Source organism: Megascapheus bottae, chromosome 14, assembly GCF_031878675.1.
Source record: "Megascapheus bottae isolate mThoBot1 chromosome 14, mThoBot2.hap1, whole genome shotgun sequence".
In the NCBI taxonomy this organism is placed as follows: domain Eukaryota; kingdom Metazoa; phylum Chordata; class Mammalia; order Rodentia; family Geomyidae; genus Megascapheus; species Megascapheus bottae.
The window spans coordinates 28,839,590-28,864,692 of NC_143522.1; the positions used below are offsets into that span (position 1 = coordinate 28,839,590).

The 25,103-nt window shown below is 42.7% G+C and overlaps 1 protein-coding gene across 2 annotated transcripts in view; it reads right to left on the reverse strand.

Annotated features, from left to right (window-relative positions):
* The window catches only part of Setd3 (SET domain containing 3, actin N3(tau)-histidine methyltransferase), a 72,458-nt gene extending 47,534 nt beyond the window's left edge, over positions 1-24,924 (reverse strand). The window contains exons 1-5 of one of the 2 annotated variants that reach the window (XM_090344804.1): positions 24,729-24,924; positions 12,224-12,286; positions 8,078-8,187; positions 4,737-4,829; positions 2,515-2,663 (exon numbers count right to left, since the gene is read on the reverse strand). In XM_090344804.1, coding sequence (XP_090200930.1) covers positions 2,515-2,663; positions 4,737-4,829; positions 8,078-8,180 — 345 coding nt within the window. In that variant the 5' untranslated portion in view covers positions 8,181-8,187; positions 12,224-12,286; positions 24,729-24,924. The remainder of the gene's footprint in view (positions 1-2,514; positions 2,664-4,736; positions 4,830-8,077; positions 8,188-12,223; positions 12,287-24,728) is intronic. The other variant, XM_090344803.1, reaches the window with a different exon arrangement.
* Between the last annotated feature and the right edge of the window lie 179 nt (positions 24,925-25,103).

Sequence of the window (25,103 nt, forward strand, 5' to 3'; positions counted from 1 at the left end):
TCAGATATACTTTAAAGTGCAAAAGCATAGTTTACTTCTTATTTCTTAGAAGAATCAAAAATTATATATGCTACTTAACTATACTGAGAATACAAGTAATCAAATCAGGGACTTTCAACCTCAACTTGAAGCAAATATGACAACTGGAGTAGAGTACAAAGAATGTTTACTGTTTGCTATACTTGTATTTTTTAGCTCTGTTTTTCACTCTGTCCCTGTGACTTATTCCTATTGCTGAGTGAGGAGCTGTCAGGGCTGCACTGCTTCTTCTACATATTTGTCTTCAAAGCACAACAGTTACCAGTAAAAGTGCAAGCCTACAAGGCATAGTGGCTCACCAGTTTTGTTCACAAGTATAATCTCCTTTGGGGAAATATAAGAAGCATAATGAGGAAATAACGTGATATGTTCTGTGTGTTTATCTATACTGCTTAATAGATAGACAAAGCTTTCCGCCATGTAGAAATACAGCAAGAAGAGTGCTATCTGCAAATCAGGAAGAAGCCTCACTGGAGCACGGTGGCACCACTTCACATTCATCTTGTACTTTTCAGTGTCCCAGACAGTGAGGAAGGAATAGCCCCTAAAAAGCATACAGGTAGCCAAAACATTCCAGGCAGTGCCTGTACTAATAAAGCTTCTCACTTGATTGTCTTTGCCAATGTCTACCATGTGAATTATTTTCTGTCTCCTGATCCTTACTACAGATTAAAAGCAGCATGAAGGAAGAAACCTACATTTCAGGGTTTGGTGTCATTTGTAAGTACCACTCACACAACAGACATTTAATAGATATCTAATATTCTAGTGTATGATTTTAATCAGTATATCAATAAAAGGTTAATTATAGCTTTACCAGATATGTTACTGGAGGTCTGAGTGTGCTCAAACATAACACCCATTTCCTCTACCAAGTTCTGAACTGACTGAGTGACAGAAGACTACAACAGATGGTCACTTAAAATACCATCAGTCAAGTTCCAGAAGTAGACAGACTCCCCCACCTAGTTACAGGCCGGCTTAACTCCTTGCAGGCCTCCTTATGTGGGCCTGCCCTGCAAAGCTTCAATGGAGAGAGTACAAAACAGAATCAATGCTCTCACTAAAAAAGACTGACCAAGTCCAGTGCCTTCTCCAAAACTGCAGACTAAATTAGCCTCTTCTTAGGAAGGGTAGGAGTAGAGGAGGGGGTAAGCTAGGAATGTTGAATTACTGTTACTTTCTTCATTCTGGAAGAAGGAAGAGCTGAGCATGGAGGAAGGCATCTTCCTGTAAGCAAATACTTACCCTCTCCTCAGCCTAGGACCCCTGGTGCTGCCATTTATGTGAGTGGCACTCTCAGTTATCCAGAACAAGGGTTTAGCACACTCAACATGACCCATCCTTCACCCCCAGACCCCACCTTCCAACCCTGTATCATAAAAAGTCTTTCGGTAAATCTTTAAAAATCCTAGGAGAAGGCCAGGAGTTTGGCCTGGTGGTAGAGTGCTTGCCTAGCATGCACGAAGGCCCAGGTTTGATTCCTTGGTACCACACACATAGAAAAAAAACTGGAAGTGGTGCTGTGGCTCAAGCAGTAGAGCTCCACCCTTGAGAAAAGTCCAAGGACAGTGCTCAGGCCCTGGGCTCAAGCCCCACAACTGGCAATAAATAAATAAATAAATAAATAAATAAATAAATAAATAAATAATTGAATGAATGAATGAATGAAAATCCTTTGAGGAATGGTCTACAATCTTCTAACAGAGGTATAGAAATGAGAACTGACTGCCAAAAGGCAGGATAAACAGCATAGCTCACTGGAAGGGTGAGCAGAAAGAGGGCTACCTAGAATCCAGGGCCAGCTCTTCCAGACCCACGCAGGCGCAGGGACCACTTCCTACAGAGAGGGATGGTGCCTGTTTCCCCACAAGGCTCTGGACAAGCTCAAATCATCTATCCATGCCCTGGAGAGCTCATGTATACCTCATCACATACGGCTAGGAGGGCAGTGGTGGTGCTGGCAGTGGCAGGGTCTGTACCTCATCACAGTTCACATACTGTGTGTGTGTGTGTGTGTGTGTGTGTGTGTGTGTGTGTGTGTAGTGCTGGTAGTGATAAGGCTAGGAGGGCAGTGGTAGTGCTGGCAGTGGCAGGGTCTGTACCTCATCACAGTTCACATACTGTGTGTGTGTGTGTGTGTGTGTAGTGCTGGTAGTGATAAGGCTAGGAGGGCAGTGGTGGTGCTGGCAGTGGCAGGGTCTGGGCCTGGGTGCTGACCCCAAGCTTTTTTGCTCAAGATTTGTACTCTACCACTTGAGCCACAGCTCTACTTCCAGCCTTTTGCCTTTTTTTATTTAGTTTTTTGTAGTTAATTGGAGATAAGAGTTTCGAGGGCTTTCCTGCCTGGGCTGGTTTTGAACTGTGATCCTCAAACCTCAGCCTCCTGAGCAGCTACGATTACAAGCTTGAGCCACCAGCACAGGGCTTCACACACTCTTAAGACCACCCCAGACCAACAAGTTTTAAACTCACCTTGATGTCTCTTGTTGCTTTCAAACCAAAGCCCTCTTCTTCGAAGTTAACCATCTCAAAACCCTCGACAGAAGCCCCATTTTCAGAGGCCCATTTCATTAGATCAGGAAAGTAATCTTCTCTTTTTCCATCAAAAGTAACAGACAGACCTATATTATCCATGTTTAGAAAATAAGAGCTACTTTAGGACACATATCATTCACATGGCTCTCAGAAAATAAAAGCAGAGCACAATTCACTAGGTCTAGTCTTAACACTCTGATGAAACAGTCAAACTAATCATCAGATATTCATGATACACACCTCAAAAAAAAAAATCGTGCATCATCTGTCAGTTCCAGAGAAATACACGCTAGTGCAAGGGAATGGGGATACTGAATGGGAGGTACTATTAGGTGACAGAACGGCAAAGTCAGAGAAGAGCTTGATAGCCATGATTGCAGGTGGCTTACCACTGAGCAGCTTCCCCCCTCAAGTTTAACATGTCATCCCTCACAATCACGCCAGTTCAATAAGTTAGACCTGAAGAGAATGAGAAAGCTCTGCAGCTTGGTACTAGCAGCAGCACACTTCAGAGCTCCAATACAGATCACTGCACAACAACTTAAATGAGTGACACTTAAAGGTGACGATACAAATAAAAAAACCAAGGGGAAAAATGCAATCTAATGTTTAAAATGTTTTAAAGGCACTTTTAAAAAAGTTTAAAAATGTACCACTTAATTTTATAAAAGACCAATTATAACATTATCTTATTATATTTGTATTTACAGTTTTGTGAGGTTACACATGGAGCATTCGTGATAAAGACAAATGTAATTTAAGATTACATTTGAGATGGAATGGAAGAGCAGTATAAAGCCACAAATATACCTGTAATGTTTTATTTCTTAAAAACAAAAATATAACGAAGAGTAAAGGGAGACTGAAAAGGAAGATGAACAGGTAGGAAAGGAAAAAAGAACCAACATAATTCTGACTTGTGCTCTCTATCTAGGTAGTAGATTCCCAGGCATCTGTTGTATTATCTTTCTGGACATTTCAACATGTTTGAGTAATGCAAAAGGATGAAAAATCATGCACTGTTTTGAATGAATAAAAAGAGGAAGGAGCAGCACTGTACAAACACAAGGAGCCAGGCATGGAACTTAGCCCAGGTGCCTGTAGAGTTGTTCAACACTACTGTGCCATGTGAGACCTGCCCAGGTTCTCACTGCTAAGGAAGTCAAATGACTTGCTATTCCAAGCCAGAATTTTTTCTTCCCTCAATGAGACTGGTGAATGTGTTAACTTCAGTATTAGTTGCAGTGAGCAGTATCTGCTCAGAAAAGAAACTGTGTATAGTAGGATTTTTTTGGCCACCTATTTGGTGGAAGTCAACACATTGGAAAGGAACTTGTTCACTACCTGGAATCTGAGACTATGGACGTTAAAGACATGTTTTCAGGTGTGTACAGTACAGAACTACAACTATTACCTAAAACAGAAAGAAAACAACCCTCCCTTTCACAATGACAAGAAAGTCTAAATGTTTTCTAAAGGTTTTTCTCAGGCCTTCCAATACATGCTCCTTCTATCTTCCATGCAGCTCTGCATACCAATCATTACTTTTTATGCTTTAAAGAACAAAAACAATAGGTATATTGAAAAGGCTTTTTCAAACTAACACTTAGCCCAAACTCTGCCAGGTTGGCTGAGCATTTTAAGATGACCACTAAATATACCCAGTAAAAACACAGCTTAAGGCCTGGGAAGTAACTCAGTGGTAGAAGTGCTTGCCTAGTATGTGCAAGGCTCTGTACTTGTTTCCCAGCACTAGAAAACAAACAAAACCAAAAAAAAAAAAAAATCCCACATTACTTAAATCAAGGTATGTGTTGGAGTTCACCCTAAACATCCAATAAGATGGTTCTATCAGCATACATTTGTGTTGGCAATATGAAGTATTATAGTCCTAAAACATCTAAAATTTTATTCATAAGTTTTTAAAAAGTTATGTCATGTGAGCCACCAGACAAATATCTTTGACCCCTAAAGTTCAGCATATCCTTTGCTCTCAGAAGCAAGGGTAGTCCTCACAGTCTCTCCATGCCCTCTTTCATGTGTCTAGGGGCCTTTCTAAGGAAGGCCATTAATGACCGAAGGTCCACCATCCCCAAACCCTCTGGCCCATGCCAAGCCCATGACATGGTTAAAAGATGATGATCACTGAATGATTTTACCTTTTTGTTTTTTTCGTATTTTCTCAACCAGAGACCGAATCTGCACATACTCTTCCCATTCTTTTCCTGGGCCAGGTGCAGGACTGCTACATTCTGTAATGAAAGAGCTATGACATGAAACATTCATCTCCTTTAACTCAGCCCGCTAATTTTACAAGGAAGGGTCAGCTTATGTTTACTTCATCCATGAACTTATTTATGACTTATAAAGTAGGCAACCCTAAGAATACCCCTCACTACACTGTGACCCAGTCCCTTTGTGTGCACAGATCATATTCACCCAGCAGTATCCTTGCTGTTCTGCTATCTCTCCTAAGAATACCTCCATAACAGGTAGGATCTAAAAGGGAAATTGAAATGTGAGGTATGTCTCCTGAGCACTTCTAAATAGTAAAAAGAAGGTAATGCTAGCCAGGTGCTGGTGGGCTCACTTCTATAATACTAGCTATTCAGGAGGCTGAGCTCTAAGGATCACAGTTCAAAGCCAGATCAGGCAGGAAAATCTATGAGATGCTTACGAACAATTAACAACCAAAAAGCTGAAAGTGGAGCTTGACAAAAAAGATCAGAGGCTTTTTCTATAAGTGTCCTCAAATGACCAGTGAAAATGGTTTGCTACTCTCTTGACAAAGAAAATCCCACAATAGGCCGGGAGTTTGGCCTAGTGGTAGAGTGCTTGCCTAGCATGCATGAAGACCCCGGTTCCATTCCTCGGTACCACATACATAGAAAAAGCTGGAAGTGGTGCTGTGTCTAAACTGGCAGAGCTCTAGCCTGGAGAAAGCCCAAAGACGGTGCTCAATCCTTGAGTTCAAGCCCCAGGACTGACAAAAAAAAAAAAAAGGAAGTCCCACAAAAATCATCCAAGTCAAGAGCTTCCAAACCCATGTTCACTTTAAGAACACTCAGGCCATCAAAGGTATGCAATTTAAAAAGCTACCCAGTATCTGAGAGATCTTACTTTATAAAGAAGCAATGTGTGCCATTCCTGCATTACAATGGTGGAGCTGGCAGGTGTGCCCAGGCCAAAAGTGGGGCTGGACACAGGGTCAGTGGCCTACAAAGAGTGCTGAATTTATGCTGCACATGCTTAAGAATGCAGAGTAATGCTGAACTGCAGAATGAAGAGGTAGACTCTCTGGTTACTGAACAAAGCATTCAAGATGCACTGCTGACTTACAGAACTCAGATTAACCAATATATGAGCTCCCTCATTTTCATGTACTGCAAAGAAACAAATTGCTCCTAAACCAGAAGAGGTGATTGCAAAGAAGAAACTGAAGAAACAAAGCTCAGGACACAGAATGAATTTAGCACAAAGTAAATGGAAATAAAGGGGGAAAAAAGCTCATGGACAGTACCTAGGACAAGTTTAGTTCCAGGACAAGCATAAATAAATAAACAGTAAGGCAATGCTCACAAAAATCAACAGGGCTTTCTAGCTAAGTCCCTTAAGAATAATTCTCTAGGGAAGCCAGTTAAGTGGGATATAAGGACAATTAGTTGACAAACATTTCATATGTATGGTATTCTAGTAAGTATCTGGGAAATTATAAAAGAGAAGACATAAGCACTACGCAACAAAGATTGTACTATCAGGTGTGACAAGGCCAATATCCCTAGTCATGGTGGAAGGCCACACACGCACATCTTGCCTGCCAGCAGCACACCCTCCGTAATCTAACAGTTTAAGGAAAGAGCACCCTTTCCCATGCTCCTGCTAAACCTACTGCCTCTGCTTTGTGCATGGGGTAAGAACACTTTCATGGTCACTAACGATTTAGATATCTGCAACATCATTAGAGGACCGTACAAAATGATCAATACAGATAGAGAGCCTCAGGTAGTAATGGGAAGCATCCATGCCTGTCTCAGCACATACCAAATGACTTCTTGGGCCTTACCCCCCCACCCACTAAGGAGAAGAGTACATATACGTATGGCAAATAATTAATCTGAGTCCTATTAAGGTTAACCAGTCTTACTTCATTCTTTCCACAAGCAATGACTGAGGTACAGTGGTAACAAAGACAGGAGTCTGGTCAAAAGCTGTCTACAAACTAGTGAGGAGAACAGGTAGTAGCCCAGCACTGGCAGGAACCCAGGGGACTCAGAAAATCCCTTACAGAGGTGCCTGACTCAGGTTTCACTGTGGCTTTGTTTCTGTCAGGGAAAAAAAGCTAAGTTTTTGAGGTTTAACTGTTACATAATCTAAACATAAGGAGTGATCACAGTTAAATCTGAGGCACCTGTAACACCAATTTAAATCCACAATTTAAAAGTTATCAAGTTATACTACCTTACAAAAGTAACAACAGGCACTTATTTCCTTGAACCATGAACCCTCAGACTTCAGCATGTGAAAACCAGAAATGCCGTTATATAACCACTAAAAATAAAGGTGCCGGCTCCGTTGGAGGCATATGGGGCTTGCCTGGGGCTGAGAGCCTTGTGATACATCCTCACATGCCCATGTTCATGAGGTCCCTGTCACACTCCTGGGGAGGCAGTAATCTATGTTTGCTGATATGAATACTGAGCCTCTCAATAGTTTCCCTCATTGGTAATAATTAGTACACATCTAGGGTTCCCCTAGCAAAGGGTTACAATAGCTCAAAACCTAGGTATATAAGGTCATATTGGATGAGACTAAATGAAAGGATCTCCAGTATATAGATACAAGAGCTTTATCTTGTATGATTATTGTTCTTAATGTACTATGTTATATCTCTTCTCTTTTTGTTCCCTTTGGTTAATCTCATATTGTTACTGTATCTGACTTCGTGACCTCGTATATTGTATATACATGTTTATTTGTTTATTTGAAATAGGGAAAGGGGGAAAACAAGATGATTGGGAGGGAGCAGAGGGAGGGAAATGGGGACAAAAACATGAGAAAGGGTATCAATGTGTGAGAAGTAATGCACCTACTATCTGATGAATGTTAACTGTAACCCCTCTATACATTACCCCAACAATAAAAATAACAAATAAAAAATAAATTAAAAAAAATACTGAGCCTCTATACTTTGCTTGATGCTACACTGCTGAAAGGTAGTGAACTTTTTTCTTCTCCTGGGTGCCCTCAAGGGACCAAGTTCAACGGCTAGAGCACAGAAATTCTACATTTGATACCAGTATCTCCATTCTTCCAGATGGGACTGCAAGTTAGGTAAGTTTTCCAACTGCCCAGTCATGCGTCTAATAAGCCAGAAGTGCAACATGAGCTGGCCTGATGCACATTCCTGTCCCAGGGAAGCCCACACTCCGCACTAGACCTGGAAGGGGAAAAAGGCACTGCTGCCACACAGGACAGGGACAGTGGAGGGAGGCACACTTACTCTGCAACAGCTCACTGGTCAGGTTCAAGATTTCTTTCGGTGACACAGTGGCTGTAGCCCCAGTGCCTGATTTCTGAGTTTTCACTCGACTCTTCTTACCCATTTTCTGACTACAAAGAAAGAAAACAGAGAAAAAAATTGCATTAGCAAAGCACAAAATTATTAAAAATAGGCACAGCAATCTCTTCACCTTGAGATGCTACTAAGATCATACATCACATATGGAATGCTCTGAAGTTTCCTTTCAGAAATAAAAATGTGTAATATTAGTATTTAGAGCAACACACAAAGGAAAAATAACCTGTGAGGTAGTTCAGGAAGAAATACTCATTCCTTTTCATCTACAAAAACGATAGATACTAGGAACAACTCTTACTTCAGAACTTATACAGATTTTTATCAAGCACACAATAATGCTTAATTCCATCACATTACAGGTAACAATACTGTAAGTACCAAAGACAATACAATGACAAGACCAGAAACACTGTATATCCCCTGTAACTTTTCTTTAAAAGATTCATTTTCCAGTAGCAATAACAGGATTGTAAGTGACAGATTAGACTTTCTGAAGAAATGCTGAAGACATTTTAGAACTTAATAAAACTTCAGACAGCTATTATTTTTCTGTGTATATGCCAGTCCTGGGGGCTTAAATTCAGGGCCTGCATGCTGTCCCTAAGCTTTTTTGCTCAAGCCTAGTGCTCCACCACTTAAGCCACAGATGTACTGCCAGCTTTTTTTGGCGGTAAATTGGAGATGAGAATCCCATGGACTTTCCTGCTTGGGCTGGCTTGGAAGTGTGGTCCTCAGATCTGAGCCTCCTGTGTAACTAGGGTTACTGATGTGAGCCACTGGTGCCTAGCCAGACCACTATTCTAAGTCCTGTATTTTGTTCCATGGAAAAATCCAAAATGCCTTTCCCAGGGCTTCACAGGAAGTCATGGCAGACCCAAGATTTGCACAAAGTCTCCTATTGTTTTATAATCTGACACTTCACCCAGCTATTAATCTTGTGTCCTAGGACACATGAGAAATGACTAAAATACCTCACAGGCAAATGACACAGGATACAGCAGTGGCAAAGACTTAGTGAGCTGACATTTGCCTGAAAACATTTCACAAACTCAAGTCTCACAATGTAAGAGCCAGGGCACAGGACTACAAGAAGCAGGGCAAGTGCAGTACAGAGGAGACGGGGAGCAGGTGAGTCACCAGCTAAGAGATTGGACTGCTGCCTAGGAGTCTGCATCTGGTCCTCTGGTGAGAAACGCATTAGACAGGCAGTCCAGGAAGATGGAAAGAATGCCTTTAGCACTGGTAGAGCAGAACAGCAGACCGCCCTAACCATGTCCTCGGGAAAAGCTCTGGACAGCAATTTATATCATCCCAGGAAAGAACCAAAAAGAATATTTTGGATCATTTGTTAAAAAAAAAAAAGACTGGAGGAGGAGGTGCAGTTCATAGGTTCAACACACGCTTAGCATGCATGATATACTGATTCAATATCCACACTCACCCCCCTAAAAAAAAAGTGAAAGGAACAAAAAGAGAAAGAAAGAAAGATGGTCAACTATTAAGAGAAATATTCAGTCTGCCTGTGCTCCCACTGGGGAGATCACAGGCTTCACTGTCACTGAGTCCACATGAAAAAGACAGGCTAAAATGATAGAAAATGGAATTTTTGCTAAGATAGTTACCTTTTCTTACATAGGTAATATAAATGGAAGGTAAATGTAAGCATAAAATTCAATGCGTATATTATGGCATATTTTGTTATATATCAAATAATATACCAAAGTATATATTAAATCTCCTAAAAATATTGTAAAAATACAATATAAGTCAACCTGGGATACATACGGCACCAGTAGGGCAGAGTTTAGCCTAGTGGTAGAGTGCTTTCCTAGCATGCACAAACACCAGGGTTCAATTCCTTGGTACCTCATCCATAGCAAAAAGCCAGAAATGGTGCTGTGGCTCAAGTGGTAGAGCTCTAGACTTGAGAAAGCCCAAGGACAGTGCTCAGGCCCTGAGTTCAAGGTACAGGACTGGCAAAAAAAAAAAAAAGAAAGAAAGAAAAGAAAAAGAAATGGCACCAGTAAAATATAGGATTGAAAAGAATTAGTCATTTTACCATCAAAAGCCAACAGTAGTAAGTGATGTGGGGGAACAGGAGAAAGAACAGCCAAAGTACCTGTTCCTGCACTGCAGGGCTGTCCTAAAGGGAAAAAGCCCCTCCCTGTTATCATTCATTCAGACCAAAACAAGGGTACAGTCCGGGTAGAGTACCTCTTCTGCTTTGCTCCAGGAGCCTCAAAGGGTATTTCTATGGAGGATCAGCAAACTCAATTTAAAAGTAGCTAAAGCCCCAGAGGAGTCTGCTAATAAGGACTTTAATCACACTTCCAAATATAGTAGATCTAGTGGCCTGGCAGAACACATGCAGAGGCATGCTGTCAGTGATGGCTCGACTCACCTACTGGTAAGACACCCTTCATATGAGCCTCTAAATCACTTACTAGGGGGCTTTAGCTGAGGAATATCAAGACCCTTCCCCTTCTAACAGAAAGAGCCTGTAAGCATGTTGCTCTTGCTTTATACCAGGCAGTGTGATATTTGCCAATGGCTACAAAACAGGCCTCACTGGCTCTCACTCTGTTCCTCTCCTCCCCAGTCTTTCTTCATGTTGATCCAAAAACTTCATGGCTCATTAAAGCAGCCATGACAGTAATCAAGTGATCGTCACAGACACTGAGCCATCAATATTATCTTTTTTTGTTGTTGTTGTTGTGGGTCATGGGGTTTGAACTCGGCCTGGGTGCTGTCCCTGAGCTCTTCAGCTCAAGGCTACCACTCTACCCATGGGCCTGGGCATTGTCCCTGAGCTCTTCAGCTCAAGACTACTACCCTACGCTTGAGCCAAGCCCATCAAGCCCCACTTCGTTTAGGTTAACTGGAGATAAGAGTCTCAAGCCCTTTTGTGCCCCACCTGGCTTTGAAGCTTGATCCTCAGATCTCCGCCTCCTGAGTAGCTAGGATTATAGGCGTGAGCTACCCACCCCGTCATCATCATGGAGCTTGAACTCTGGGCCTGGGCAATGTCCCTGAGCTTTTCAGCTTAAGGCTGGTGCTCTTCCACATGAGCCACAGCACCACTTCCAATTTTCTGAAGGTTAACTGGAGATAAGAGTGTCATGGACTTTCCTGCCCAGGCTGGCTCTGAACCGTGTTCCTCAGATCTCAGCCTCCTGAGTAACTAGGATTACAGGCGTGAGCCAGAGCACGTGGCTAATATCTTTTACATGTCATTTCAAGAGAATTAGGGCCTTTCTCCCTCCAAGCTGGTATGTCAAGAAAGCAGCAGAGCTAGAATTTGAGCTCAGCACCATATCCACACATCCTCTGTTTACAAATGGATAGGAATTACATGGTGTTTCAGGGGTTGAAAGGTCTGAAAGGTCTCCCAAATTGACATGGCATCCTTACCACATCTCTACCTGAGGCTACTTGGCACACACTGGAGTAATCCAGCCAGCTCCTAAATTCATGTTCTTGCTTAGGCCTTGACATCAGTCTCTTTTGGGTCACTGTACCTACCCCTCCATAAGGCTTACACCTACCCTCAGGTTGTCACCCCATCTTGCAGGTCTCCCAATCACAGTACACCTGGCAGCACATGTTTCCCTTCACCTGTTCCTTTACTTCCCCATTGTACACTCTGGTCACCTGTACATATACTCTACTTTTCTACAACTTCTATCCAGGTGTCTTCTGGAGAGTCCTGGGTTGTGTTCCCAGTCACAATCCACTGGGCTCCCCTGCAGTTCCTTGAACATCCTTCCATTACTGATAGACACCAATGCACTGAAGGACTGAGTCACACAGCAGTCACCTCCAGACAAGAAGCTCTCTGAGAGCACCTCTCTGTCTTAATTCCATCTCTACCCCCAACGTGTGACCCAGACCTCCCCATACAGGGCTGCATGGAGGATGTGACCCTAAGTACCCAATGAAAAACACCTGGACATTTTCCACATTGGGTCAAAATTTATATCCATAAGGCTAAGTTGGAGCTCAGGAGAAAAGTATTTTCTTAGCATGTGCAAGGAACACAAAAATAAATAAACAAACAAAAACACCTACCTGTATCCTGGAGCTTCTACCCAAGTTTCTATTCCCTTGGAACACACACAACATGTGAAAGTCCTGCTTCAGGAAAGAGGTCATTAAATATATGATCACAATAATTTAAAAGCATAATAGATTTCTTTGGTAGTAATTTTCCCGCAGTCAAGTACTTATAACTTAAATCGTTCTCAAGGTTTTAGTCAGAAAACTGCCAGACTATAAAACTAGTAAAAGAACATAAAAACATAACAAAAGTAAAACTTCAAAACACATCAGTACATTAGCTCCTGGAGGAGCAGATATGCTAGAATGGAATCTTTAAACTGCTTACAGTCCCTCGACCACTTCCAGGCAAGACCCTCCTCTTCAGCTCTTTCAATCTCTCTTCATTTCCAACCTCCAACACCTTGTTCAGAGCTTGCCCCAATAAAAACTGAATTATAAGTTATAACAGCACAGTGTGCAGCTTTATGGGGTCATTCATATACCTCCTACACTGCCACTAGCTCAGTAGGATAACAAGGACACCCAGTGCATGACACCTTCCCTCAAGCCCTTCTCAGGCCATCCCCAATCTCCTAAAAACAACCCTCAATTTATCTATTACTACTTTTCAGTTTTCCTTTCTTAAACATCATATAACTGGAATTACATACTATGTGAGCTTCATTTGCTCAACTTCCTACAGCTCAGTCTTGGATGGGTGAAGTGACTCACTCCCTATTACTATTCTATCTGTCCTGGAATGCAGCCACCCCTTGTATATGCCTGGCAATTCTCCACAAACTCTGAGGACTTTCTAAAATGTTCCCAGTGGCTTTAGGGAAAATTCTAAGCTCTTCCTTGAAATTCTAAGCTCCAATGAGAGTCAGTGAGAAAGGGCCAAATTCAAGGTCATTAACGGATACTAAAGCTTGACTTCTCTGGACTATAGGACTTTTGAAAATCAGATTATTCTAGACTTCAAAGGAAAGTGGCTAGCCCTAGTTTAGACAAGAATCCTAATCTTAATTCAGGAAGCAGGTGTATGATTGTCCCTGCCCGAGAGAATGTATCTCTCTAGGGCACAGGATCCTGGGTTGGACTCTCTTAATCTGTTCTGCCCAGACTGGTTTCCAGGGCTCTTCAGCCGCCTAAGGCTCCCAGGGTTCTCTGTTCACCTCAAACTGAATCTGAGCAGCCAGAGGCATATGGTCTAGGTTTTACATTTACTTTCAGAACTTAGTATCTGGAGAGCAGGAATTTCTCTGCACTAGTTTGATAGTCCTGCATATGCTTCTCTGAATTTTGAGCTGCTCAACATCTTCAACATTTGTCTGTGGGTTCAATACCGTTTAGCACTAATACTAGTTGTTGTGGGGCATCTTTAACTCAAAGCGCTTGAAGGCAGAAACCCTACACTTCTTTACTCTCACACCATCAGAGAGCCTCAGCTTTCTGTTGGTTTGCAGGCCCCTGGCCCTGACCACCATTCCCTGCTACACACTCTTCCCTGGTGAGGGCATTAGCAATACTTGCTCTGTCAGGATCTCTCTCCTCTCACTTTCACAGCACAGCCCAGGACTCTGTGATCTTGCCCACTACAGTCTAAATGGTTTATGTGCCTATTTTATCCTCCATTTCATTGCAAAAAAGAAACCAGAGCTTTCACTTCTATGTTTTCTATAGGGTCTAGTATAGTGACACACAGTAAAAGGATAAAACATCAGTTGAATGAAGAAATCTTTAAAGGTTGGGAATGAGCTCAGCAGCAGAGCAACTGCTTAGCATTTGCAAGACCCTAAGTTCCGCCTCCAGCACCAAAAAGAGTAAAGAAAAATGGAGGCATTTTTGTATATCACGTTTGAATACTTAATGTCACTAATTCTGATAGTTCTCCCACCAGTGATTAAAATAGTAGTGTCAGACAACTGTCCACCTGTTACAAAATACCTGAGAAAAACAATGTGGCTCATGCCTGTAATCGTAGCTACTTCAGAGGCTGAGTCTGAGGATTGCAGTTCAAAGCCAGCCTGGGCAGGAAAGCCCATGAGACTCTTACCTCCAATAAACTACTCAGGTCAATCTCAGAACCGGCAAAAATAAAAATAAAAAGATTTTTTTAAGATTTTTTTTTGGGGGGGGTCAGTCATGGTGCTTGAACTCTGGGCCTGGGTACTGTCCCTGTGCTGTTCAGTTCAGGATTAGCGCAATACCACTTGAACCACAGGACCACTTCTGGTTTTCTGGTGGTTAATTGGCCATAAGAGTCTCACAGACTTTCATGCCTGAGCTGGCTTTGAACATCAATCCTCAGATCTCTGCCGCCTGACTAGGTAGGATTATAGGTGTGAGCCAGCAGGCTGAATATCAAGGCAAGAGGAGAGCTGCTTACCTCATGACAGCCAGGAAAAAGGAGGATATGGAGAAAAAAAGTATAGGGAGAAGATATAACCTTCAGCTAAGAAGTCATCAATAGATTAATCCATTAATGAGCTTAACACCCTCACGAGCCAATCAACTCCAACAGGGCCACCAGCTGAAAACCAAGCCTTCAACAGGAGAGGCTCTAGGGGGAAGAGGTCATGTTCAAACCATAACAAGTAGTCAAAATAAAACCTTGCCCAAATATTTAACTAATCTTATTAAAGAAATAGGACAACTCTTAATGGTAAGAATATAAATGTATACATACAGACCATCTAGAGGTGTATAAAGAAACAAAGTCAGGATTAAAGTCAATGTTAAGCTTATATAATAACACAAGTGTTTTTCATCAAGAAACCCACAGATTATAGATGAAAAGGCCTTAAGGTATTAAATATTTTAAAGAAATTTAATAAACTTTTCAGAGTTTTCAACACACTCAAAATGTTCAAGTGTTTTTGGCTTGCTGGACAACAGCGTAGCAGGAGTCTGGTAGTCTGTTTTGGACAGAGAAGGAGGAGCTATTCTAGCCCAGCTAGAAGTTCTTTGGGCACTGCGACCACAGTCACAGCATTTGCTATGTCTCCCAGCGTGCCCACTGCAGCCCACTGTGGCTATGGTGATGACTCCAGTTGTCACCAGGCTTAGACAGCTCTGATTTTGCCAAGAAACCAGATCTGCCAAGCAACAGACCTACCAATTCAAACTTGAAATCCTGGATCCATTCCAGCATATAGTTGGACTCTAAATATAGGTGCATTCAATTAAACAAGCTCTCTAAACTGGGGTCTGCCTCAAGTGGTATAGCAATTGCCTCGCAAGCAAAAGGCCCTGAGATTAATCCTCATCAGCTATAACGATGTAATAGTGATTATAATCATTAATACTAATAATTAATACTACTACTAATAATAAAGCAAGCTCTCCGGTGTCTCCACGCCTAGGACAATGCTAGCCAGACAAGACAACAAAATTAGGGAAAGCCAGGCCTATGAGTCTCAGAGATGAGTCTAGAAAACCAAGACTCATATCTAGAACATGCTCATCCTGGACAGTTCCTAAAATACCTAAGTAACTAACCATAGAAGTTGGGAAATAAACTAAGAGTTTCAGAAGGATGACTAAGTTTTGAGGCACAGTCTGAGAAGCTATTAGTATCCAATATGTGTGATTTCCTAAATTCAATTCCCCTTTGCCATTTTTCACTAACCTTATGGATTTGAAATGAATACCTACCATTTATGTTTATGATTCAAAGATATGCTATTCACAATTTGATGTTTTCATTGTGATTTCCATTGAGCTATGTGACAGAATCTAAATTTCAGCAAATAAAACAATAAAGCCGGCACGGTAGCTCACGTCTGTAATCCTAGCTACTCGGGAGGCTGAGATCTGAGGATCAAGATTCAAAGCACGGAAGGACCTCAGACTCTTATCTCCAATTATCCTCCAGAAAACGGAAAGTGGGGCTTGGCTTAAGAGTAGGGCGGTAGACTTGAGCTGAAAAACTCAGGGACAATGCCCAGGTCCAGAGGTAGGGTGGTAGCCTTGAGCTGAAGAGCTCTGGACAGCACCCAGGCTGAGTTCAAAGCCCTATGACCCACAAGTAAATAAATAAATACAAGGAAATAGATATCATCATGATTATACTAGTTATCAGTTTTTACAAAGGCTAAATAGGTATCAATTATTATTCCAAATAGTCACATAAACACATACTAAATAATTAAATTACAATGTTAGCCAGAAGGTACAAGGCTAAGTGAAAGGTGCTTTCAATTGAAATGAGGTATAATTTACAAATACCCAATGAATTGCCTTCGGAAAACAGCATTATTATTTTTTTTTTTTAGGTTGGATACCAGGATTCAAATTCAGTACCTGATACTTTCACTCACTGGCTAGCACTCTACCAACTGAGCCATGCCTCCAACCCCAGAGGGTAATATTTTTTAAATAAAAAAGAAAACATAAAAAAAGAAAAACTTGCTGGGCGCAGTGGCTCAGGCCTGCAATCCTAGTTACTCAGGAGGCTGAGATCTGAGAATCACGGTTCAAAGCCAGCCTGAGCACAAAAGATCGTGTACACTGGAATGAGGTCAGGAACAGAAAGGCGCATTTTGGGACCCTAACTACTGAAGGAGTAGTTATATGACAGGGGAATTAGCTACTTAGCTCATTTTTACACAGTGTAGTTTACATCTACTGAACAGATGATGGAATTCAGCTGCACATTTCTTTAAAATAGTAAATGAAAAGGATATATATTTGCCTTATGCTTGAGTTCTTCCTGAAAATGCTTCTTCAGATTAAATCCAACCAGAGATAACATTTTTCTTTGTACTAATTTGGCAATTCTCCCAGGAAACACTAGCTCAGGCACAGCATCTGTATTTCAGTGTGGCTTGCACTGACCCAAACTTCACTGCTGGACTGACAGAAGGAGGAAATGTGTTTCCCTACCTCAGCCTCTCAGCTATAAAATGCACTTGAAAAGAGGTGCGAGGAAACAAGCTTCTTTCCATCTCACTAAAATATTGTATAGTCAGGAGCGGTGGCTCAGGCCTGTAATCCTAGCTATTCCAGAGGCTGAGATCTGAGGATCACAGTTCCAAGCCAGCCCAGGCACTAAAGTCCATAAGACTCTTATCTCCAGTTAATCACTAGAAAACTGGAAGTGGCGCTGTTGCTCAAGGCATAGGGTGGTAGCCTTGAGCTGAAGAACTCAGGGACAGTGCCCAGGCGGAGTTCAAGCCCCACAACGAACAATCAATCAATCAATCAATAAAATATTCTGTAAGCCATTAGGATCCTTACAACATTCAGAATTAAATATACAAAATGCAGGACACTGGCTTGAAACTGAAAGATATTTGTCTAGACAGTGTAGGCACTGATGAAGCATGGATGGCCCTGACTTCTCATGGTCCATGTGAACTACAACTCAGCTTTGCCCAAGGGCTGGGAACAAACTCGCCATGTCTTAGTAAGTCACACAAGTTTAACTAGTTCATTACTACCTATCTTCCCACTCTCTAAATCAAGAAGGCACCACGTACTTATTACAGACTCAAAGACATCAAGAAGCTAACTGTGTACAGTGGTCATACCTTCTATCTCAGCTACTCAAGAGTTGAAAATCAGGTTAATTGGGGCTAGCCCCTTATGATGTTCTTCTCAAAAGGGAACGAAACTATATACTGCACTTCAGTCAAGTTCTTAAGTCAATAAACCCCTACAGATATGCTAAGAGGCATGGTTCAGTGAAATTCCTGCTTTCTAATATTCTAAGATTGTTTGAGCTGTGTGTGCGTGTGCGCACACGCATGTGCGAGCACACACGCGGGCGAGTACCAATCCTGAACTTAGGGCACGGTAACTATCCCTGAGCTTTTGTGCTCAAGGCTAGTGCTCTACCACTTGAGCTACAGCTCTACTTCGACTTTTTTGGTAGTTAGTTGAAGATAAAAATATCCCAGACTTTCCTACATGGGCTGCCTTGGAACCACAATCCTCAGATCTCAGCCTCCAAAGTAGATCAGACTACAGGGACCCATACTGCTTGAGCTTTTCTATAAGCCACAGGGATTCACTCACTTATTCCATGCAAATTTCTTGAGAATCTAATCTGAAATACAAAGATAAATTATCAACTAAAGGCATTCACTCTATAAATTGATCTTTAGCAAGACAGATGTGCTGTATTCAACAACTCAATCTTTGAAGGTAATGCAATTATTAATGTTGTCGTGTTATTTATTTCAGGATCACGTACTGGCTGCTAAAGTACAATGCAATGCACTCTGGTCATTCTCTAACATGATGCTCCTCATCCTAACGGTACATCAGAAACTGAGGTGAGCCTTTTATACAACAGGTAAGATATTATTATGCTCCTTTTGCACATAAGAAAGCTGATACTTAGAAGAGTTAATTCATACAAAAAGTAGTAAACTCACTCGGTGGCAGAGCCTCATGAGTATAACTCAATGAAAAATTTTATTGTTTCTCAATAGTCCATTCAGGGCTCAGCTCAATACCAACCACATTTACAAAGGCACAAAGAGTTCACTATTTCTGATGTTCAAAACTTTATTTTCACTGGGTGCTAGTGGCTCACTCCTGTAATCCTAGCTACTCAGGAGGCTGAGACCTGAGGATCATGGTCCAAGCCAGAGTCTAAAAGACTCTTATCTCCAATAAGCCACCAGAAAATCAGAAATGGCACTGTGTCTCCAAAGTGATGGAGCTCTACACTTGAGCAAAAGAGCTCAGGGACAGCACCCAAGCCCCTGAATTTAAGCCTCATAACAGACCCCAAAAAAATCTTGTAATAGTAAAACACAGACATGTATAGGTTTTCTCCCTTTGGCCTCTTAAAGGTCACATGACAGAATATACCCTGCCTTGTTCACCTCATCCAGGTGGAATCTGGAACAGGAAAAGAATAACACTGAGGATGAATATGATCAAAATACATTATACTTGTGTAGCGATGTCATAATGAAACCCCTTACTCCTGACTGCATACAAACTACTGATATTAAAGATCCATGCCTATTTTGACACTGAAACTTTTTTGGGGGGCGGGGTCGTTTGTGGGGCTTGAACTCAGGGTCTGGGTGTTGACCCTGAGCTTCTTTGTGCTAGATCTTAAGGCTAGACCTCTACCATTTGAGCCATAGCACCACTTCTAGTTTTTGAGTGGTTAATTGGAGACAGAGTCTCACCAGGTCTTTTCTGCCCTGGTTGGCTTTGAACATCAATCTTCATCCTCAGATCTCAGCCTCCTGAGTAGCTAGGATTACAGGCACAAGCCACCAGCACCCAGCTTGAGATTGAAATTTTAAAAACCCACTTAGTAAAAATGTTCAGAAACTACTATGTCCTAATGAATGATTTTATTTAAAAAATGGATAGGGACACCTGGAAGGCTGAGGCAAAAGGAGAAAGAGTTTGAAGTCAGAATGGGCCTACACAGTAAGAATGTCTCAAAATAAAATTTTTGTTGAAGTAAACAAGACTGGGGATGTAGCTAGTGGTAGATTGCCTAGCATATGTGGGGCACTGGGTTCAAACCTCACTAACACACACACACACACACACACACACACACACACACACACACAAAGTGAACATAAGGCTCATAGATAGTAATAAGCCCAAAATACTATAAAGTTGTTTGTTTTGTTGGTTTTTTTGTTCTTTGGTTAGTGTTGGAGCTTGAACTCAGAGAATGGGTACTGTCCTTGTGCTCTACTGCTTAAGGCTAACATTCTACCACTTTGAGCCATAGTATCACTTTTAGATTATGTATTGTGAGCTAGGAATAAAAGCCTCACAGGGTCTCTTCTGCCCAGGATAGCTTTGAACTACCATCCTCAGATCTCAGCCTCTTCAAGTAACTAGGATTACAGGCATGAGTTACCGTGCCCAGCACTATAAAGTTTTTATGAGTTCTATGTGTATACAACTCTTGTCAATTAAAAAACTTAAAACAGTGCTTATGGACATCTCATCAGATTTATGTTTTCTCTAGATAATGTTTAGGCTTTAAAGACAGTGAGAATATTCCTCCTGGCTCAGCCCCTCTGCTCTCCTCTTCTTGCCTACCTTGTCACTGAGGCAAGGTTTGTAAAACATTAACATTCCCTTTGCTAGAGAATGGCAATCTCACAGATCCCCTTCAAAATATGCTAACCTCAGAGTTTGCCTCCTTCATTATTGTCCAGGAGGGTTGGGACTTACTTTGACTGATAGTTTACTCTGGGAAAGTACTTGAAATAAGAAAGAAAACAAATTTTAAAGGAAAATTTCAAAGCCTAAACTTTGCTATTTAAATTTTATACATAATGATTTGGAATAATTTTTCATTCTTTTTTAACTTGAATACTATCACTACCTATGCCTATATTTCTTGTATTATGTTCTGTTATTTCTAAAACTTAAAGAAGACTCCCAAATGGAAAAGGGGTTTTACATAGCTAAATCTGGCTCAAGTTATTGGTTGTATTTAACACAAAAAACAAGACTTCTAACATTATAGGTTCTGCTAATCCTTTTACACACAACTATTAACACAGCAAAAACAAATAATTCTGGGCTCAGTGGCCCATGCCTAATCCCAGCTATTCAAGAGATGAATGTAAGGGCAAGGGTCTGTGTTTGAGGCCAGCCCAGGTTAAAAAAAAAATAGCAAGACCCCCTAGCTTCACTAACAAGTTAGGCAGGCATGATGGCATCCATCCATCGGAAACATAGGAAAGAGGATGGTGATCCATAGCCAGCCTCAGGTAAAAATGAAAGAAACCTCTATAGGAAAAATAACTAAAAGCCAAAAGGGCTGGGCATGAGATTCAAATGGAAGAATATATGCCTAGCAAGTAGGCGAACCTACATTGAAACCCCACTACTGCCAAATCCATTCATTCACTAATTAACATCTCCAAATTTTAGGGAAGAAAATGAAAGCATATGATGTACACAAATCCATTTCGCCAAATAAAGCACATCTGTAAATAAGACAAAAGTAAAAACTGTACAAAGTTTAAAAAGCAAAGAATTCTTAGTCTAGTACTCTTAACTGGATAAATGAACTCATTTCAAAGATAAACACTTGCGACAATATCAAGAAAAAAGATGCATAATAAATCAAACTATTCATCACTAATAAAAAATGAGCCCAAATATAATGATGAAAATCGGTAAGTTAATTCAGAAAGCAAATAACTGGCGACCAGTACTTCCAAAACAACATTAGAATTAAGAGACATTTCCCGTTACATTAAAAAATATTTGGTGCCTTAATATGTGGCTATTAAATCCAAAGAGTACAAGAGCGAGGACTCAATAACTGCATACCCAAAGCTATGGACATGGTAATGGAAACACAAACATAACTATATAGACATAAAAACCTATGACTCTATAGACATAATGTTTTATTTCATAAATTAGTATGTTTCTATGACATACAAACCCTTAGCCTAATTGTGATTAAGTTCTAAATACTAAATCCCAGTGATTGTAAATAGAGATTCCCTCCTTGAACACTTGTATGTTAAACTTGTCATTTAAATTCGATGTAAAAATCAACGTTAATAAAAAAAAATTTCAAAAAAACTATTTGGTGCCACAGTAATAAATGAATTATACCACTTTTGGAGGCAACACAATCATGGCTCCATTCCCACAGTTTTGGTCCATAGAGAGGAAAAGACACTAGGAACTTGCTCCTCACCCCTATCCGAAGCATCAAGAACTGCAACCAGGGTCAGCATCCAGTTTTTAAACATATAGACTATTCTGCTGGGAATATATTCAATGGAAGGTGGCAACAAGGATACAGTGTTATTAGTTACATTCTGAACAGTTACTTCAGTGGATAAACTGAAAAGGAAACTGTGTAGTTAAAATATTTAAGAGACTTTGAAAGCCTCAAACTAAACTGACATATGGGGGGAGGCCCTATTTTTACTAAAATTTCCACAGGGAACCAACACTGTGATGTTTGCCACACCCCCTTACTTGAGGTCAGATTCAATCAACTGTAGGCAAAGAATAATTGGGGATTGAGATTCATCTCTGCAGAACGTATACAGGCATTGATTTTGGCCATTATTCCCTACACAACTACTATGACAACTAAACCTTCTAACAACTACTTGCATAGCTATGACACTGTATTCAATATTAAAGTATTTACAGATGACCCAAGTTTAAGGAAGTTTGAAGAAGCACGAGTTATATTACATTATTTTATGTAAGAAACTGAACATCTAAAGGTTTCAGAAAGACCATCTACTGAATGAATGTTTACCAAATCAAGGTTCTGTTGCACTAATGCTAATACTTAGTCCAGTAATGTTATCTTATAGGTAGTGATCATGGAGAGTTCAGGAGGCTGGGCAAATATTCATCAGAGAAACAAAATCAGGTAACCAGTAGTTACACTTTAGAAGAGAAAAAAAATATGAGTACAACTTCCATATTTTCTCATTACCAAATAATTTTTTTCCTTCCTTCCTTCCTTCCTTCCTTCCTTCCTTCCTTTCTTCCTTCCTTCCTCCCCCCTCCTTCTTTTGTGCCAGTAGTAGGGCTTCAATTCAGGGCCTCCTGGGTGCTGTTCCTCAAGTATTTCACTCAAGGCGAGGGTGCTAGCCTTTGAGCCACAGCTCCACTCCTGGCTTTTTGGTGGTTAACTGGACTATCCCAGTGGCTTCAAGCCACCTAACCCTCAGATCTCAGCCTACTCATCAGCTAGGACTACATGCATGCATGAACAACCAACATCGGGCTTACCCAGTGCCCTCTAAAGCAAAAGTTTTATCACTAAGATTTGGTCTAAATATTCATGACATAGAAAAGACACTACTTTTTTTGGAGGAAATCTTTCTGGGATCTCATAGAGAATAGAAACTCAATAGAAACTCTCATTGCTTCAACATATACAGGCATAAATACTTTAATCTTCAACATCATTCTATACCAAGAAAACAACATGGATACTGGGGGAGGGACAAAAGCAGCAACCATGAATTTCCCTGTAACTGGGCTAGCTTCATTCATGCAGTAATTAACAATAGTAAATAAACAAAGTAAGGTCAGACAGGAAAAATAAAAAGTAAAAGTTGGAGTCTCAGTAAAGAAGCTGTTCGATTGAACTTGACTTTGTCAACTATTTTCTTAAACCCGAGAAAACTTCCTCAATAGTTGGAATTTCACCAAAATTTCAATCACCGTGGTGCCTGAGACTGATTTGCTAAAGCAGAACTCTGTACACAGTAGCCAGCTGAGACAGCATATCATGGTTCAGGCTGAGTCTTGGCAAAGTTTACAGTGGAGGGCAAAGCTGCTTTTATTTTGTTATTTTGCTGAGGTACATTTAATTTTAAATGCTCCCAAAGGCTGACTGTTCAGTTAGGCTTTTAACTATCTATGGGGTCAGATTTGTGACCAAAAAAAAAAAAAAGAATGGCAGAGCGGGAAAATGACACTATTCAGTGTCGAGTTCTGCAAGAGGGGTTTTACTATCATCCCCAGGGTCCAGCCTAAAGGGTTAATTCTTCTGAGGCTATGGAAAGCAAAATTAACCTGCCAACACATTTGCAAAGTATTTTTTGTTTTTGCTTTAGAAACATCACCTCTTTGCATCAGAAGAGGAACACAATGTGCCCCCCCCCATGATCCTAATGCTTGACTACTTCTTAAACACACTTCCACGTCCCCCTCTCCACACCACACCACGCGGGGGGGGGGGTTGGGTCCCCGCGGCAAGTGGCACACGTCACTGATGGATCCTTCTCCTCCCCACCCCCCACCCCCGGAGTGAAAACGGGGGGTGTAGAGGGGGGAGGAGAAAGGCAGAGTTGCATCGCCAGGCTGGAGCCACGAGGAGGAGGAAGAGTTTAAAACTCTCACAGCACTGAATTCTTCTCCCTAGTAGGGCGCTGCGTGTGTGGACCGCGGCCAGGGGCGCGTGGGAAGAAAGATGACCTATTTTCGACGATTGTTTTCCTAACTGACCGGTGAAGGGAGAGGAGCAGGGACCTGGCCCCAGGCATCCCCGGGGGACACCGGCGGTTTGGGGACCGAGGAACCAGAAGACCACGCAGATATCCCCCCCACCCCCACCCCGGCCCCAGGAGGCCGGGCGAGCCGAGGGAGGGAGGAAGGAAATGAGCGCGACCCAGCCGCAGGCAGAGCCCGGCGACCCGCGCGCGCGCCAGGGGCCCGGGCCCCACCCGAGGGCGGCGCCCAGGGCTCAGGCCCGGGGCCCGGGCCAGGACGAGGGGTGGGCGCGGGGGGCGACGCTCCCCGCACCTGCCAGCACCCGGGAACCCGGGAGGCTCGGAGAGCAACGTCGGAGAGCGCGCGCCCAAGCCCGACAGGGCCGTCAGGGCATGGGTGGAGCGGGGCCCTGCGACCCCCGGGCCCGCCGCGCCCCGGGCCCGCGCGCACACCCGCCCGCCGCGCCCCAGGCCCGGAATGGCCAGCTCCAACTCCAGCCGGACCTCGGCGCGGCCAGCCGGCCGGGAGGCGGCCCCCGGCGTCGGCGCAACTGTCCCCCCGGCCCACGGGCCGCGCGCGGGGGACTGCCGCCGGCACTCACCTGCCCGCTTCCCCTCCTCGCAACCGCGGCGCCACACTCCGGCCCGGAACCCCACCGTCCGCCTCAACCAACCCCCCAGGCGGCGGTGGAGGTAGCGGCGGCGGCGGCGGCGGCGGCGGCCGGACGGGAGGGGCGGGACGGCGGCCTGAGACGGCCCCGCCACCACGGCCCAACCCGGCTCCGCCCGCCCCCGGACCCCGCCCCCGGACCACCGCCACCACCTCTCATTGGCCCGCGCCTCGCACGCCTGGGCGCGGCCCCGCCCCACCACCCAGGCGCCGTTCCGCTCGGATTCCGCTCCGCCATTGGGCGGACGGCTCAGGGGGCGACAGCTGCCGGCCAGGGCCGCTGCCAGACCTGACGACGCGATTGGCC